A 17,058-nucleotide genomic window follows, 5' to 3' on the forward strand; every position below is an offset into this window, starting at 1 on the left:
TTTTGAGGCGAAAACGTTATGCCGGATCATCGTCCGACAGTGAGGTATGGACAGAGTGCCAGTCGTGATATGGCCTGATCCTTTAGGCTGGTAATTGTCCTGCTGTGATGCATTGATATCTCTGCGGCATATTTGTACAGATAGATGGATTTGGGCTTTTCTCTGTATGCATTGTATTCTATAGTATTGAATTTCTTGAAGAGAATCCTCGGTCACAACTGTGTAGGATGGCTATAACATGGCTATTCCAAGTGCTTGGGCTTGGTTTTGTTCTAAAGAGAGCCCAATATCTCATCTGCAATCTTCTCCGCAAAGGCATAAACAATAGACTGGGGATGACCTGGCGGCAGGAATGGGAAACTGCTGGCATCGACAACCCTCAATCCCTGCATACCAATGACATTGGCATGGCTATCAACCACAGCCATAGAGTCATTCGTGCGTCCCATCTTGCACGTTGCCGATGCATGGTACACAGTAGTCATACTCTTCTGAATAAATTCCCAAATCTGAGCATCAGTCGAAACATTAAACCCTGGGAAATACTCCTCATGCTCAGCAACGCCTAGCTTCGCCAACTCCGCCCAAATCTGTCGCTGCCGCTTGAAGCCCTGAATAGCCAGATCTACATCGGTGGGATCTGCAAAGAATTGCGGATCGATCAACGGCAAGGTGTTCATGCTGGGACCATCGAGGCGGACGGAGCCACGCGATAGAGGCGCAATCAAAGCTCCGCTGAGAGTGGCGTATTGGTGACCATCCTTCGGATCGGCTGTCACTTTGTTGAGATTATATCCGTTGAATGCACCGATAGGCAACCATTCCAGCTCCGGCCAGTCTGATGGGAAGGTTGAGAGAGCTTGTCGAGACTCTTGCGTGAGATTGGCACGGAATGAACTAGGTAACTTCTCCCAGCCATAGTAGCCTGGTCCAAAGATGGTCAGGGCTCCTGTTGCGTTTCCGATGTATTGCTTCGCACTAAGCGCTGCAGCAGTTGCATTGTTGGCCGAGGCTGAGGCTGTGAGGACGTTCACGCGGTGTGCAGTACCGAAGATTGGGTGGTCTTGCATGTTCTGGCCCACACCGGGGAGGTCCTTGACGCAAGGAATGTCAAATTCGCGTAGGTGGTCACAGGGTCCAATACCTGAAACCATCAGTAGCTGAGGGGACTGGAAAGCGCCGGCTGATATAATGACTTCATTTCGAGCGTGGAGTGTGAAGTTGACGGACGGCGTGCCAAAGGTGCCTGCTGTTGATACTTGGACTCCGGTTGCATGCTTATTGCTGGAATCGAATAATATCTTTTGCGCCATGGTATTCTTGTACACCATTGGCCCGACACCTTTTGCCAGCATGGTCTGCAAAAAGCTGGACTCGGAGCTGGAGCGATGCGCATTTCGCGGATCGATAGTGAACGTCGCAAAGGCCGAGCCCAGTAGCTCGCCACTGTTGAATCCATCGATTTGCTTCATTCCGAGAGCGATAAACGCCTTCTGGCACCATGTTCCAAAGGCATGCACGGCGTTGCTGAATGATACCTCTAGCGGCCCGCCTGCGTCACTGAACGCATCTGGCGTTTGGCTGTTCGTAGAGTTACTGTGAAGCTCCTGGTTGGGAGGCGTGTAATGAACAGACTTTTTGAAGTAAGGGAGCAAGTTCTCGAAACTATAGCTCTGGTCGTCTACCTCATCAGCCCAACGCTGCATGCTGTCAGTTGTCGGCCGGTGATAGAGCATGTAGTTCCTGGCAGAGGAACCGCCCAAGGTCTTGCCTCGGGCATAATGCAAGACCCGGCCTCCTGATCCAGGCTGAGGCTGGGTGTTGAATCCCCAGTCAATGAGGGGTTGATAGTCGGTTGTGTCTGAGCCTGTATAATAGCTTGAATACCCAGGCACGATCGAGTAATTGCCATTGTCGACCTCATAGAAGCCGCCCGCCTCAATGACTGCAACGCTCACTGTCCTGTTCTCGGACAGACGGCTTGCAATCGTCAGTCCGGCATTGCCTCCGCCAACAACGACGTAGTCAAAGGTTGCATTCGTGCCGGGGATGCCGAAAGACGTGCCAAGCAAAGGACCTTGATTGCCGTAGGCGAAGAGATTCAAGTTCGGAGAATTCGCGGATGCGAATCCCACGAGGGACGCTGCTAGGACAGCAGGTGCAAGATTGGAAGAATGCATCACTGCCGTAAGAGACTAGCTTGGAGGATTTTGGGGAATAGTAAAGTGTGCGTTGCGCATGGCCGAAAGCATCTGGGCTGAGAGAACGCCGATCATTCAACCAGCACGCGACTAACTTCAGCGTGCATGATAATTAATCTAACCTTGCATTAGCCCTTGGGGGCCATCAAGCGATTTCTGTGATGGATTCGCCGACGAATATAGTATTGTCTTCTGTTATTCAATGTGACAATGATGGCCAAGATGTGACCTCGGCAGACAGATTTGATGCGCGGAACGAAGCCATCACCATTCAGAAGGTGTCGGTTTAGGATCCGCCTAGGTTTCTTAGATGTGCACCGAAGGGTCGCATGTAGTGATTTTAGGACGTTCAATTGATCTGTTTACTGGAATTTGGCAAATTCCCCCACTTTCTCGCTGTTGGATGGGAAGACTGCCAAGGAGACGAATCGATGGTGTTCAATTGAAGAAAGAATATATATCTTGACATGGGCATCACATAGTACAGAAACACCTCTCTCCCACGAAAAGTGCCCTGATAAAATCCCTTAACCAAATGATTTAGCTGCAGATACCTGTCTGTTCATATTCATATACGAAGCCTGCGAAATAGGACGGTCATTATCCTCATGAACTGTTGGTGCGCGATTCATACTCTGCATCACTTCTAGCTGATGCGAGGAAGTACTGCGCATGTCATGCCGCGTTGAATTCGATTGGGCAAATCCAAGAATGCTGCTGTCGTCATCATACTGCGACAAGCGTCGAGGTAGCGAGGTTGGGTGTTGATCATCATAGGAAGAGCTACCATCCATATGCGAGTCTGCTCTCGAGGAGCCATACAGCCGTCGGAAGAGAGGCCGGAGCGTGGGAAGACAGGCACAGATTATCCCAACAGATTGCTCAACCGAGGACCAAGTTGCCGGATTGACATTGGAGAAAGTTGGATCATTCGGGTTTGCATTATCAAAGCTCACAACTCGAAGGATTGAGACAATACAGACACTGGTGCATAGTTAGTGGTCTGTCTCCTCTTGGGGCACGGAAGAAACTCACAAGCTACCGAGTAGGAAGATACCAGTCAGAATCAGCTTTTGTCGAAGGGTTGTGTTCACTCGCCAAGCCATCGGGAATGGCAGGGAAAGCACTAGGAAATCCAGAATCATGTTCGCAACGCCATTCCAGCGGAAGAAGGCGATTTCGTTGATGCAGTGTCCTGGTATGTCAGTGTCCCAAAACTTCGCCACTGGCGAACATCCCGCAATCGATGCAATTACACAGGCGATAAAATAGCAAATGACCAGGACTCCGGACGCCCAGAGAACCCAGCGAAACCATCTAACCACACCAAAAATACGGTGGAAGAGAAGCAGCAGCGATGCCTTTGTCAAGACGGCATTGGTGAAATATAGGATTTGGACAGCCAAGAAACTCTGCTTGCTTGTGAGAGATCGCCTTCATAGACAGAGCTGATGAGGTACCTTGAGAAATCCGATGCGCTGCTCCTTTGTCACATATTGAGAGTGACGGCCATAGTCATACAACGCGATCTGCGCCCATCTCAAAGCAGCCATACCCCAGTTGACCACCTATTTCAGTCAGCTTATGTGTGGAATGTGGGTATTGGTGAATCTGCGAGGCAGAGTTCATGGAGTCGCTCACCAGAGATGCTGCGATGGTATAGTCATCCCACCACAGGCCAATGCCGGGGATATAGCGGGCAATGAATCGCAAGATCACACATATGGTAGCCGGGATAATGGTGACAATAGTTCCAACTAGGATATGCCAGGAAATGTTCTCATTTGGCGGGTCTTGAACTGGTGCCATGCGGGCAGTCTCGCTATAGAAGAAGCACGCTCTGTATCAACAAACTCGACATCTCAGCCACCGCGAAAAGACGATGTTATTCATTCAACGCGATGAGCATGGGGAATATGATGAGAAAATAGCCAGTGCGTATGTAGGAAGTTGGGCGTCTTTCTATTTTTGAGGATATCGGCCGGAACGAGCGACGTGAGCCCGGGCCGAAAGTGTTCGCATCATCAATCGGTAACTGCGGAGTTCACGCCCCCGGCCCCAATCCAGATATAAGGGAGATTCTTGTGGGGGATATGTCTCTGAAAATTCCACGGGAATGGCTCCAGGGCTGTTAATAAACGTGATCTTGAGTTCTTGTGCCTGAGTATTACTTACTATATTAGTTTGGGGGACATCAGACATTCTATGCGATGTTTGCCGAACATGTTTGCAGATTTCGACTTTTTTATTTGAATGATCTATTGCTTTTAACGTCTCAGACTGTGCTAATAAAGTCTCAGGCTATAAGTGATCTGCGCTCTCTGTGCTCTGGGTGAACGTGAATATAAAATAGCCCTGGAGAACTTACTCGAGATGGCATTCTGCAACTTATAGAGATGTTGTAAATCGATCAATTAAAGGGTCTAGACGGTCAACAATCTTGTTCCAAAATAATTTCCTTTGGATGCAACAGTTTCGAGAACCTTCTAATAATTTGCAGTGCATTTCTGTATAGTTCCCAGGGGTTGTGTTCTCAAATTGAATTTGCTGCCTGAAGATGCTTATGTTGGAACTGCTAATGACACTACCCAGGTGCTCAGTACTCAATTTTGAGAAGGGAAGAACCTGGGAAGATATCGAGGCAAAAGGCTACTAAAAAGGCGACTAGGACTATACACCTTCACAGATTGGTCTTCTCATAGAGGCAGTGAAAGGCGTCGGCGAGTTTACTCAATTCTGACATTAAAGAGCGTTTACCGAAGGGCCCTCGCCGAGACTGGTTTGTAGCAGTGTCTGTGCATAAAAATAGTCCATAATCACTTTGGTATGATGTTGAAGGAACGATTCTGTCGGATTGTATCCGTCGGAAGTTCGCCTTCCGTCGGAAGCGAAACGTAACTGTACATCGGAGACGGGGATTGACCAGCAGAGATCATATTCCAAGGGAAGAGGAACAGCCATAACCCCCAGTTCACAAACGAGACGTACAAATGCCCTCTTAACGTCCCGCCTCATTACTTCCTACCCCGACCGATGGATGCCCTAGTATCCAGGGCAACAACATCTATGATACCCTCTGTCCAGCTAGTAAACTAATGAGATATCCGAATATGCTTCAAATATTTCCCCAGACCCACAAAATCCCCGCCATGATGTATGTGAAGAATGAGTCGAAGATCGGCCATTTCGGCCAAGGGAGAGCGGCGTCTAGTTCGGGATCCACTTAGGACAACACCTCTTCTCGCCATTCGAAGAAGAGAACTACTTACTCACTTCCCAAGACACAACAAATTATTGATCGTGAAAATGGACATCCCGGAGGCTAGAACTCGATGGGCTTCGCAACGTCGGCCGCGAGCTTCGCAGGCATGCGAAACCTGCCGTTCTCGGAAGACGAAGGTAGGTCGGACTTCACTTGGATCTCGAGCTTGCTATTTGTTTTCGTTCCTCTTTCATGAAACGAAGTCGATCTAACATTACTTGTCAGTGTGACCAAGCTCAACCTTGTTCTTATTGTGCATGTATGTTCTCCAAAGCCCCTGGATCAAAGATTATCAATTGACCCAGAGACAGATCACTCATTCGACTGTGTATATCGCACCTCTGATGGGAGCGGCACCGAAATTGCTTCAAATAAACGAAAACGAGATGTCGAAGAGCCTCAGCGAACGTTGGAGTCGGTTTCACGTCCACACCCGAGTGTTTTGAATCAAACACAGCGCCAAAAGAGTACCGGCAGACCGTCTCCATGGCCTATTCCGCACCAGAGTGATCGTTCTCAGAGTGTGAGCAATACTAACAGGTTATCATCAACCGGCACCCCCCAAACCCAGTCGGCCGGTTTGTTGAGGGTTCACCCCCGAGCTGCCGTTCACACTTCCGAAACTACGATCCCGTCGACTAGACCATCCGACGATTCACATAGTAAACATCAACCCCCTAAAGACCTCAAACCAACCAAGCTGACCATATCTTCAGCCCCAACTTCTGAGATAGGCGATGCTGCTTCAAGAGATGGGCTCAGCGGGGTCAATCTGCATACCAATGGGACCGAGTTCTATGGTAACTCTTCAAATCTCGCATTCCTCGGGAATCTATATATGCGAGCACAGAATCAAGCAGAAAGCAGAGATCATAATCAACCTGACGAAGCTTCCCAGCCAAACAAAGCTTCACCCCATAGCTTCAATCAACGATCACAGTTGTTATCGTCAGATACAAGCCATGAAAAGCACGACAGCAGATCAAGCAAGTCGCAGCTCTCGATTGTGAACTTGCTTTACAATGTTGAATACACTGGACACCCAACGCCCCAATCCCACAATGGAGCCAAGGATGCAACACAGATGAGTCCCGGAGTCACAGGCGGTCCCAACAAAGTCTCCCCAAATAGCAACGGTAATTGTCGTTTTTCGTTGTTTACTAGAACGTACAAATGACTCAATCTCTGACCAGAAGTAATAGGCCAAGATACCAACCTCGAAGTATGCTTCCCGCGGCTTACAGAAACTGCACAGTTGGAGATCGAGAAAATCTTCATTGGCAGCTATTTTGCCAACAAGCATTACATCCACCCACTACTCTGCAAAGGTTCATTCATGCAACGCTGTGAGAGCGAAGCATGGCCAAGTCCAAAACGTTCTATACTCTTCCGTGGTGCGACGAAGTTCGCTGGACTTTACTTCGCAGTCGTCGCTTTAGGGGCAATCAATGCAAGCCCGAATGAGACCTCCCTACTCGAACATTTCTGCCAGCAATCTGTGGATGAACAGCAACCAAAAGTTCGAAAAGGATCTGCGTTCACAGCGCTAGATTTTGCAAAATTCTTCTTCGGGCTTGCAAAGGGGACCCTGGGTAATCTGTTTGAGAGTTCATGCTTAGAGTCTGCTCAGACTCTTTTCCTTATGGTACGTTCTTTCTTCATATTACGTCGGAGAGAAGCTGACATATTTTCTTAGAGTGTGTTCCTTCAGAACTCGCTACAGCCTCATAGCTGTTATATGTACAGCGGTATGGCTGCCCGCACAGCAGCGGCTATAGGACTCGGCTCGAGCATGTCTTTGTTGCCTCCTAGTGCTCGACGAGAAGCTAGGCGCACTTGGTGGTATGTCCCGATAGCCTAAAATGACAGACTTAGAATCTAATCCATATTTCAGGTGCATTTACTCTCATGAAATGTTAGTATCCATCTCACACCACTACAATTCATGAGATATCACTAACATCAAACCCCAGAGAAATGTGCTGTTCTTCAGGACGTCTGGACAGCATGAAAGAGTTACATTACTACCAGACCTCCCTCCCCAAACTAAAGGTAAACACCCCCATCCCAATATCCGCAACACCAGACTAAAACCCCTAGATTGATACCAACGACCTCGACCCGGACGCCGAGGACAACGACATAGCCATGATCCCAGTAATGGTCGCCCTATCCAGAATCATGTCCGAAGCCTCCCACCAACTATACCACTCCACACGACTGTCTCTAAGCGATAAATCCCATCTTGCCATGTCTCTCGACCACCGCCTCCTCAAATGGAAAGCAAACATCCCATCCTTCCTAAACCTCGATGCCCACGCACTAAACGATCCCGAATGGGCCTTCAAACAAAAACTAGTCTTGAGACTGAGTATCCCTCCCCAGCATATCCCAATACCGAAACCCCTAGCAGCCCCTAACAATCCCCATATCCAGGATACTACAACACCCGAATTCTAATCCACAAACCCTTCCTCGTAGCCGCCACCGCAAACACCACCACCCCAGACCTCTCCACCCATCTCCAAACCTGCCTCGCCGCCGCCCGCACAAGTATAAACATGCAATACGAGTCCTTCATGCACAGAATCTACATCCGCACGTGGTCGGTTCTCCCCCCGCAACCGCAACTAGAAACCAGAATCTAACATCCCCAGGTGGTATAACACAACCTACGCCCTCTACGGCTCAATGATCCTCCTCCACCTAATCCTCTCCAACTACCCCAACCTCCCAGACACAGACCTCCTCGAAGACGTCGAGAAATCCCTCCAAGTCTTCTCCGCCATGGACGAGATCATCGTCGCCCGACGCTGCGCCGAAATGCTCCGCGAGGTTCTGGAAGTCGCGCGCACCTGTCTAACTCGTCGACGCGGGGATCTTCAGAACCCATCCCCCGGATCTGGGATGCGTCAATCAACCGATCTAGAAGCTCCGTCTCGTATTGCGAATGCGTCGGTACAGAATCCTCTGAATCAAACGACGACGCCGAAATCGGCCGGTGCTTCCTTGCCGGCGTTGTCGATGTCCACGCCTGGCTTGTCGCTTGATCCGCCGGGTGTGCTTGGACAACAGGATGCCGAGGATGGGGATTTCTTTTTCTCGTTGTTTAGCAGTGGTGCGCAGACGCAGCCGGATCGGACGAGGGCGGAGATGTTGGCGAATTTGGTGGATTCGAGTGTATTGGAGGATTTTGCGTTTGGGGGGAATGAGTTTTCTTTCTTTTGATTTGGATATAGATCGGGGTCTTTGGATTAGTTTATTTTACGGATGTTTGTGCGCAGGAACGGCTGTAAGAGTATAATCATAATTCATCATCCGATCTATATACATAGTCCCTGTCTATAAAAATTGTCGAGGAAAACAGAAAAGCAAACGCTATCAGCAGTCTGAAAAGTGGAAGTCCTGTGGTCACAAAGGAGGTAGTCTGTCGTAGACAGAAATTCCCGTCCGTGATACGGGGGTACATGTATCCATAATAAAATCGAAGTAATCCAAGCGCTTCATTCCGAAAAAAAAGAAATAACATCCCGAGAAAACGCCATTGTGAGGTCATGAGGAGAACGTGAGAGAGGATAGTCGAGGAGAATGTCAGGAGGTTGAGAGAGGTATCAATAGTAAGGTATAGAGGGGAGAGATTTTATCATAGAGGCGCCATAGAAGTTTCCGCGTCTTCCCCATCACTGACGGAGGTGGCAGGCGAAGCAAGACCCGAAATCACTGAGCTGGAACCCGTGCCTCCGGCATCCATCAGGGCTTCATCGTAAGAGTTCATTGCTGACGAGGGCATGCGCGGTGCCGCGTTCTTGCATGAGGATGCCATCAGCTCGGCGATTCCCGGCTTCGCGGGGACGTGCTTGTGCAGCATGGTGGCGTTATCGAGACTTTGGAGCGCGAAGCCCATGAATTCGGCGTTTTTGTGGCTGACGCCTAGGGTCCAGCGGTACTCGCATAGGCGGACGCGGTAGAAGTCTGCTTCCTCGTTTGTTGGGGCGGTGATGCGGAGGAGCATGCCGAAGGAGCCAATTAGGGAGAAGTTTGTGCGTGCGGAGGCGGGCCAGAAAGAGCGCAGGTGGGCGGGGCGGAGACGGTTGACGAAATCCATTGCGGAGATGAGGCGCGTTTTGGCGGCGGAACGGCAGATGTGCGCGAGGTAGGGGTCTGTACCTTCGGCCAAGAGGGAGCGGACTATACAGCGGTGCAGGGTTATCTCAGTGGCGAAGTAGGCGAGGTGGAGGGCACCGTTGCGGGCGTGTTCGTCTGTGATTGTTTCGACAAGTTCGCCGGTTGAAGTTTCCATCTTGAGAGATGGTGGGAGAGAAGAGAACCAGTCCTTCAGTCGGATTTGAGCTGGTTTGGCCTTTTCGAGAATCATGCGCGTGCGCTGATTTCCAGCGGCGGAGAACTCTTCAATGGCGTGGAGGGTGTAGAAGCGGTCGAGAATGTCGGATAGAATGGTTGTTAGTGCGACCATGTGGCAGAAGAGAAGGGGCCCATGGCCGACGGCGGTCTCATCGTGTGAAGAGTCAGTCCCGGAGGCAAAGGCATCTGAGAAGTCCTGCTCCACGAGATCCTTCACCGTCCAGTTAAAGGCGAAAATATGAGAAGGGCGGCCGTGCACCAGCGACGACCACTTATCCTGCATATACAAAGCCCACGCAAGCCTTTTCCGTAGACCCTTCTCCCACGTCTCCATGCGCCAGTTCGTGCAGTCCTGATGCAGGCCCAGCTCGAAACAGGCCGTGACTAGCTGCCCGTTCAATGAGGCCGTAGCCAATGTCGACTTTTGCGTCAACAAGAGTCCGGCTTGAATAGTTGACACACTGGGAGATGATAAAGATTCCATTAGCATCTTGAGCGCCGTAGCCTCCAGACGGGCGGCATCCGGTTTCCGCGTAGTTTGCGAGTTAGCACCGACATCAACGAACTTCAATGTCAAGACGTATACTGCGGCCAGTAGTAGTGGCGACACACTGCGGCGTTCACGGTATGATCGGCGGAACGCTTCCTCTATCAAAATCGGGAACGAAGGGTGCACATGGTCGAAGAACTTCTCAATCAATGTTGCACCGTAGGGAGCAACCATGCTCTCAATGGTGTCGAGAGGAGAGGTCTGTGAGTCACCGGGAGGCAGAATGTTGACCACACGCATGAAAGTTCCATCATCGGCGCATCTACGCACACGCGAGTTTGACACTGTGCATTCGTCGTATTGATCCAATGGCAGATACTCGAGCAATGTCGGCTCCAGCTCGGTGGTCATGCCAATGTGCTGGGTGGACTGGTCGAAGAAGCCAGGGCGAATCATGTTCACTGCTAGCGGGTGCTCGATCTCTACCGCATGCGCCGGTTGCATTGTGGAGGGCCTGGGAGCTGTCAGAACACACTGTCCCTGTCTCTCCGGCTCTGAGGTATATGCCCAGGGTAGAATTCCATACCGCTTCGCTTCCGCGGGCTCCGGTCCGTCCAGTTTCCGCTTCTTGGAGGGAGCCTCTTGCACTGTGAGGGTGAAGGTACAGTCCTGACGATGGAAATCGCAGGAATAGCATTTGTTGACCATCTCGTTCATGGCACACCTGCTCTTTCTGCGGAGACAAGCGTCACAACTGGCTCCATCCCGTACGCGGGGGAGGGTCGAGTGTAGAGATATGGGGGATGGAGAAAGCGTTGGGGTCGAGGCGGTGCGGAGATCAGGATTGGAATAGCCCGAAGGCTGGAGCGTGATAACGGTCGCCATGTGGACCGGGAGCTAGGTACGGTGAATCGGGCAAATGGGGGGAAGACACTCGATAGGGTCTTCACGGAGGCGTCACTCCGCAATCTAAGATCTAGTCTCTATGATCCTTTTCGTTCTTTTTTTTTTTTTTTTCTTTTCTGAATACACTGTCAGTCATTGGATGAGATCATTGATAAGAGTGTACCTACGCTTATCAAAAAGAAAGCAAAGACCAAAGAGGGTTATCTCCGACGTTCATCCAAAGCCGGCACCGGAGATGGAAATAAAAGAAGAACCCGCAAGTGATTGTAGCAGGAGAAGATGCCGAATCGTTTGCTCCGTCATTGAGAGAGCCGAAGAAGAAGAAAAGACAGATGATGACATCGAGAGTCTAATAGGTAATATAAACTAATATAAACCCAGTATATACTCCCTTTGGTCCAGCTACCAGACGATCAGCCCTTTTCGTCTCGTAACAAAAACCCATCAGCTAAGCAAGCGAGTGGGAATTATGCCACTTTAATTGTCAACGATAAGCGGCCCCTTGCTGATTGGTGCTGAATCCAGACATGCCATTACGTATTGAATATCCTTAGGTCAGCAGTCGAACAGGGCCCCCGAGCTGGAGCTCCAAACAGAAGGGATATAGATCAAACAGTTAGATAATAAGAATTGCTTGGTCGCATGCTAAGTTTCCTAGTTCCCCTTTCGATGCTGTTCTCCAGGGATCGTGTGCTGGGTGCATGACCAGGCGGCGATCTGACTGGTCGGCATTCACCTGGGATCCCTGGGCCAATCAACGGGCAGTGATAACGTCGTCCCCGCCAGCCAATCAGGGGCAAGCTGCCAGACAAAGTCGCAGTAGCGCCCGAGAGACTCTGCAATCAGAACTGTGGGGAGTGTGGAGGAAGCCTATATGCACGCTCTACAGACATGCATGATTATGTGCAATTGTGCCTACGAGATCTTGCCCTTTGACCGACACCTGTTGATGTGTGTATTCTGCTAGTGCCCGGAGTGGAACGCCCCGGAGTCCTCAACACTGTCCCCGGCAAAGTGCACATGCCAAAATCCTCCGGTGGCAAACGGAAGGGCTCGGACTTGGCCAAGAGGAGGTAATAAGAAATGAGATGTGGTGGTTGGTTCGGGGACGTTTCTATTATGAATCATCCATTTCCCCATATGTACCTATGGTCTGTTAATCCAGGAATGTAGCGACCTCTGCCGAAATTAAACACCTTGAAACTCCATGCTCCCAGAAACGAAGCCCCCATTCGCCCGTGATGCGATCGGCTGCTGTTTTTGCCTCTTACTCGGTGAAGTTGCGGAGCTTGGTCAGCTCATCTAGCAATTCCTGCAGATCTCCATCGGTGATTTTGTTCTGGAGACTAGGAATGAGTGACTTGGCCTCCTCGGCATTATCGCAACACAGACTCCCTATGCAGAGCAAATCCAAAGTCAGTAAATCCGAGATCGCTGGTTTTGCTGCCAGTGCCATGTATTGGACCAGGTCTTGGCTTCTCGGGAGACGGGATGGGGCAGTGCAATGCAGAACTCACCCAGCTGTGACCGCTCGAACATCTCCAGTTCCGTGTGCGAGTTCAACAACCGCTCAACGGCCTTGATATTCTCCTCATCCTTGAAACGGGCAAACACATCCAGGTAATCCAAAGTCTTGGTCAAGTTCCTGTAGAATAGATCCCAGATAAGCATTTCCTCCATATCAGATGGTGACTGATCCACTTACTCTGGCTCTTCGTATTTGTTGCCCCCACGCCGCTTGTTCTCCAACACCTTGTGAATAACGAGTCGTGCTTCGGAGAGGGAGAGGGTGTGCGTGTGCTGATCGGCGCCCAGCTTCAGTGTCGAGGCAGCTTCGAGCTCACCTTGGGGCAGCGCGCGCTTGCGGTGGGTAGGTGGGGGGAGTTGAATGCTCATTGTGCGATGTGAGCGGCGAGGTTGACTAGATTTCGGGATGTAGCTTATTCGGTATGAATTCGGTAAATTGCTAGGATAACGAGCGGGTTGCTATTTCGTTGACGCTGTGTGTCTGCTATAAAGAAGCTAGGCGCGACGTTGATCTCTGCACTTTCTCGTCCGGCATTTCGAGGCGGTGGGGGCATCACCGCCTCCCACCATGGAGGTAAGACAACATCCGATGCCAGGGATGCGCCCTGGGCAGATGGTATGTTTCTAGATTGCAAAATTGGTTATCAAGATAAATAATTTATGTGGTAGATTCGGATATTTAGTTTTGTCTTGGGGTATCAGAGTTTCATTTTGATCTATCGTGAAAGTTCCCACCGCCTCACATACAACTATGCAACTACTCTATACCTTCCGAAAAGCAACCTCTCGTGGCAGACGGAAGCTAGCACAGAACATCTGCTTCTTGGGACTGACCAGTCTCACATTGTGGATAGCGAGTTCCACACCCTCATCACCCTTGCCTCCGACGCAGTCATCAATAGTAATCTTATATCCCATGCGCTCAGAGACCCTCTCACAGATATCGATGTGGTCATCCACCTCATTATCCGAGTGTCCCGAGAAACAGTAGACATGCACCATGGGCAACTTCTGCTCCGTGTTGGGAGCGAAAAGGTCCTCCTTGCCGGCATAAAGGCCAGGGAAAGCATCGAGGAACTCAATGGCGGTAGCGGGCAGGTTCATAACATAGTGGTCGACAACGGAAGGACGAGTATATTTCTTAGGTGCAGGCAGCGGATCCTCCTTGCCTTGCTCAACCTTACGCTTCTTCTCTCTGCGTACCTTGGGATGGATGGTGACAGTCAGAGGCTCCGCTTCCAGCAACAACCGACCCGAGGTACGGATGAACTCCCGACCATCCAGGTTGTGCGGGGTGACGAAGTCTTGCACCTTATTGCGAACAACGGCATCCTGCATGACCTCATATCCGTGCGGGTTGAGGTCGTTCGCCCAAACGAAGATCTTCTTCCGGCCTGCCGGTACAGCGAAGGGGCCAACGCCGGCCATGACGTCGCAGACCATTTCGCTGGGGCGGAACTTCTCGACCAGGCGACGGTGCTCGGTCTCCAAGCGGCTGTTCCAGTACACGCGCGCGTAGTCAAAGTGGAACTCGCAGTCCTGCTCGTGCTGGACGACATTCAGGTCATTCTCACCTGCCAATAGTTCGAAGGGGAAGGTGCGGAACTGGCTGTGTGAACCGACATCCTCGGTCTTATTGATGACGGTGCGAACGGTCGGGTTCTTGTCCATAAGAACCTCGGCGATTATGTGCTTATATGGCAAGTATTGTGCGCGGAGGTTGAGATGCGCTGTTCAGTCAGTAATCGATCTATGCCAGGTGACTCAGACGAACATACAGACATGCCCCACTTGAGTGAAGCCTTGAGGGATCTCCTCCATCAATTCATCGGGTAGGATCGATGAGATAATATCAGCTACGAGGATTCAGTCAGCATGGAACGGTTCGCTGAGGGAAACACATCTATAGATGTTGGCATGCATACCGTATGACCAGTGGTCATAGTCCAATGTCAATTCGTAAGGCTCAACCTCCACAGTTCCCTTGTTGATGAGCTCGTTGATAGTGGGCGACCACGTTGCCTTATCTGAAAACTTCCATCAGCACCCATCTCTTGATGTAGTCCCCGATCCAATCCCAATGAACCTACCATCAGCCTTCAGAGTGTCCCGCAGCAACAAAGCCTTCCGCACCTCGCCATTCTGCCCCTTGATCTCACGAACACTGCTGACGCGTGGCAAGACCAAGAGGTCATTACTTTTGGTGAGTTCCTTGCGCACGTTCGAAATATCGCTAGGTTTGAAAATGCGGGCGGCGGAGAGGGGCACGCTTCTTCGGAAAAACGACCGATCGAGTGTGCGCATGGCACGGTTCACGGGGGGTCGAATCATTTCGGGTGTCTCGCGGGAAACCTGCTTGGAGGTTGAGTCTGTCGACTCCATTGAAGATAACAAGGGTTTAAGTTCGGACTATTTTTGGTTTGCCTGTTTGGTCGAAGCTCGAGGCGCATTGCGGCGCGATAATTTATTTCTTATCGCGCACGTGACATACATATCAGCTAGATCTATATAGATCCTACCTAGGTACCATGTCGGATGGATATCCACATAGGAATTCTTCCAAATACTGACTCGGGCATAGTTCACCAAGAGCTCTCTGTGATATTTCAGATAAGCTCAGCGCGCGAGCGAGAACTAGTGCTGGGGCCTTGAAGAGGACGTCAGCTCTGGTAGTCGGCTCTGGTACCTGAGGTAAAGTGGATTGGATGATCCTGATATGGTAACGACACACTATATAATCCTTGCTCGATGGAGAATGCCGCATATTCTGTAATTTAAATGCGTAGACTGGTCTGATAATAAAACACCGATAATTCCCTTGCTTCCGAAAAAGAGACACGGAAACAGTAGCACAATAATCGCAAATCGCAAAGCTGTCATATTATCGTAACAATTCGTGAGATAAGCAGCCCCATAACGCGCCAGCAAGACCCGAGGATCTCCGAATGCCAATTCCTGACATCACTATTAACAATGAGGCACATGCAATCGATCTCTCCATTCAATAATGCTTCATGCCCTCGATAAGAGAACGATCTAATTGCCTCTGAGCCTCCAGATTGGAGACACGATCTTGCAGCTTTTTTATCTCAGTATTTTTCTTGTTCAATGCCAGCCGCGTCAAGTCTCGGCCACGGATAATCCCCTGCGTTCGCAAGTCCTGCCGATTGAGCAGCGCGACGACTTCATCCTGCGCTTTGTTTGGCAAAACGACGCTATGTTTGTCCAAAATTTCAAGTAGACTCTTTGCGAGATCCGAAGTGTCGAATTTGGAGTCTGCGGAGAGCACATCATTGTACTTGGTCGGCGTGGGTGTCATGCACAACTCTGCAGACGAGGGAGGGAACATTCCACTACGGAAGGAGCGCGATGAGAAAGGCGTCGCGAGGGCGGTATCCCCAAAGGAGGAACTGGTAATTGTATCTTGTGAAAGTTTGCGCTTCCCGGGCGAGGTCACTGTGGAAGTACGGCGGGTCTTGGATGGTGGTTCGGGACGGAAGTCGGGTTGCGAGATAAAGCTCTCGGTCTTGGTGAAGGAGAGCGCCTCGAGTAGCTCATCATCGTCATCCAAATCATCACTCCAGTCAAAGTCGTCCGAGGCTTCTGAGATCATTCTAGCTTTGGCTGTCTTGGGCGGTGACATGAAGTGGCGTTGTGGGGTAACGACAAATCTGCGCTCGGTCTGGGGAGTGAGTAGACCGCCGGTCATACGTCCTGGAGTTCGTTTTGTCGGAGTGAACGAGAAAGGATCGAGCTCCGATCTAGAATTGGCAAGAACGGTCGCTTGCTCGCGCATCGTAGCGTCGTCGGCCCACAAGAAGAAGCTACATTTGATATGTGGTGGTTGCGCACAGGTCCAAACTATGTAATGTTAGTCGCTGCTTGTGCTCAAAGCCATTTTCTAGGTCATATCTCGGGAAGTCAATACTTCACATACACCATTTTCCTATGTTTGGCCCCTCCTTCTTGGTCTGGCGACGAGCCGCAGCCGGGCGTTCAGGGCAATTGCAACACCAAAGACCATCTTTGAATAGACCACGACGCAAAGGTGCCGTCGTACCTGGCGAGCGAGGATATTTCTGAGGAGTAGACATCTTCCAAGCCTGAACCCCAGCATGTGTTAAGGAGGCGGAGGAAGAACGTGGTTTCGTCGCCATGGAAACTCGCTTATCTTATCGCCCCGGATTCTTGGCAGCCTTGGCATTCTGTTTATAACTGAGACATTCGAGCCCTGGATCTATACCAGAGCGAGTAAAAGCATACTAGAGCTAAGATATGATTCTGAGACATCTCTGCCGTAACATTCCGAT

The 17,058-nt window shown here is 50.5% G+C and overlaps 7 protein-coding genes across 7 annotated transcripts; 1 reads left to right on the forward strand and 6 right to left on the reverse strand.

Moving 5' to 3' along the window:
* Positions 1–272: 272 nt before the first annotated feature.
* On the reverse strand, positions 273–2,180 carry N7457_005826 (GMC family oxidoreductase; the record flags this gene model as incomplete). Its single annotated transcript, XM_057176870.1, has 1 exon — positions 273–2,180. One exon carries the CDS (start codon positions 2,178–2,180, stop codon positions 273–275), a length of 1,908 nt encoding a protein of 635 aa, XP_057031172.1.
* Positions 2,181–2,728: 548 nt separating this feature from the next.
* N7457_005827 (uncharacterized protein) lies at positions 2,729–4,010 on the reverse strand (the record flags this gene model as incomplete). Its single annotated transcript, XM_057176871.1, has 4 exons — positions 2,729–3,185; positions 3,237–3,613; positions 3,662–3,769; positions 3,843–4,010. 4 exons carry the CDS (start codon positions 4,008–4,010, stop codon positions 2,729–2,731), a joined length of 1,110 nt encoding a protein of 369 aa, XP_057031173.1.
* Positions 4,011–5,533: 1,523 nt separating this feature from the next.
* On the forward strand, positions 5,534–8,691 carry N7457_005828 (fungal specific transcription factor domain-containing protein; the record flags this gene model as incomplete). Its single annotated transcript, XM_057176872.1, has 9 exons — positions 5,534–5,600; positions 5,775–6,599; positions 6,666–7,108; positions 7,160–7,305; positions 7,358–7,378; positions 7,437–7,515; positions 7,564–7,834; positions 7,900–8,068; positions 8,121–8,691. 9 exons carry the CDS (start codon positions 5,534–5,536, stop codon positions 8,689–8,691), a joined length of 2,592 nt encoding a protein of 863 aa, XP_057031174.1.
* Positions 8,692–9,106: 415 nt separating this feature from the next.
* N7457_005829 (putative C6 transcription factor (OTam)) lies at positions 9,107–11,200 on the reverse strand (the record flags this gene model as incomplete). The annotated part of the gene is made up of 1 exon (XM_057176873.1): positions 9,107–11,200. One exon carries the CDS (start codon positions 11,198–11,200, stop codon positions 9,107–9,109), a length of 2,094 nt encoding a protein of 697 aa, XP_057031175.1.
* Positions 11,201–12,488: 1,288 nt separating this feature from the next.
* N7457_005830 (DNA-directed RNA polymerase II subunit RPB4) lies at positions 12,489–13,117 on the reverse strand (the record flags this gene model as incomplete). Its single annotated transcript, XM_057176874.1, has 3 exons — positions 12,489–12,616; positions 12,739–12,866; positions 12,927–13,117. 3 exons carry the CDS (start codon positions 13,115–13,117, stop codon positions 12,489–12,491), a joined length of 447 nt encoding a protein of 148 aa, XP_057031176.1.
* A 393-nt stretch (positions 13,118–13,510) lies between these two features.
* trm5 (tRNA (guanine) methyltransferase) lies at positions 13,511–15,130 on the reverse strand (the record flags this gene model as incomplete). The annotated part of the gene is made up of 4 exons (XM_057176875.1): positions 13,511–14,478; positions 14,527–14,604; positions 14,674–14,775; positions 14,839–15,130. 4 exons carry the CDS (start codon positions 15,128–15,130, stop codon positions 13,511–13,513), a joined length of 1,440 nt encoding a protein of 479 aa, XP_057031177.1.
* Positions 15,131–15,749: 619 nt separating this feature from the next.
* N7457_005832 (uncharacterized protein) lies at positions 15,750–16,842 on the reverse strand (the record flags this gene model as incomplete). Its single annotated transcript, XM_057176876.1, has 2 exons — positions 15,750–16,609; positions 16,686–16,842. The coding sequence occupies 2 exons, from the start codon at positions 16,840–16,842 to the stop codon at positions 15,750–15,752; spliced, it is 1,017 nt and encodes a 338-aa protein (XP_057031178.1).
* Positions 16,843–17,058: the final 216 nt, after the last annotated feature.

This window comes from Penicillium paradoxum, assembly GCF_028828445.1.
Source record: "Penicillium paradoxum strain IBT 22861 chromosome Unknown utg000005l_segment0_segment0, whole genome shotgun sequence".
Taxonomy (NCBI): domain Eukaryota; kingdom Fungi; phylum Ascomycota; class Eurotiomycetes; order Eurotiales; family Aspergillaceae; genus Penicillium; species Penicillium paradoxum.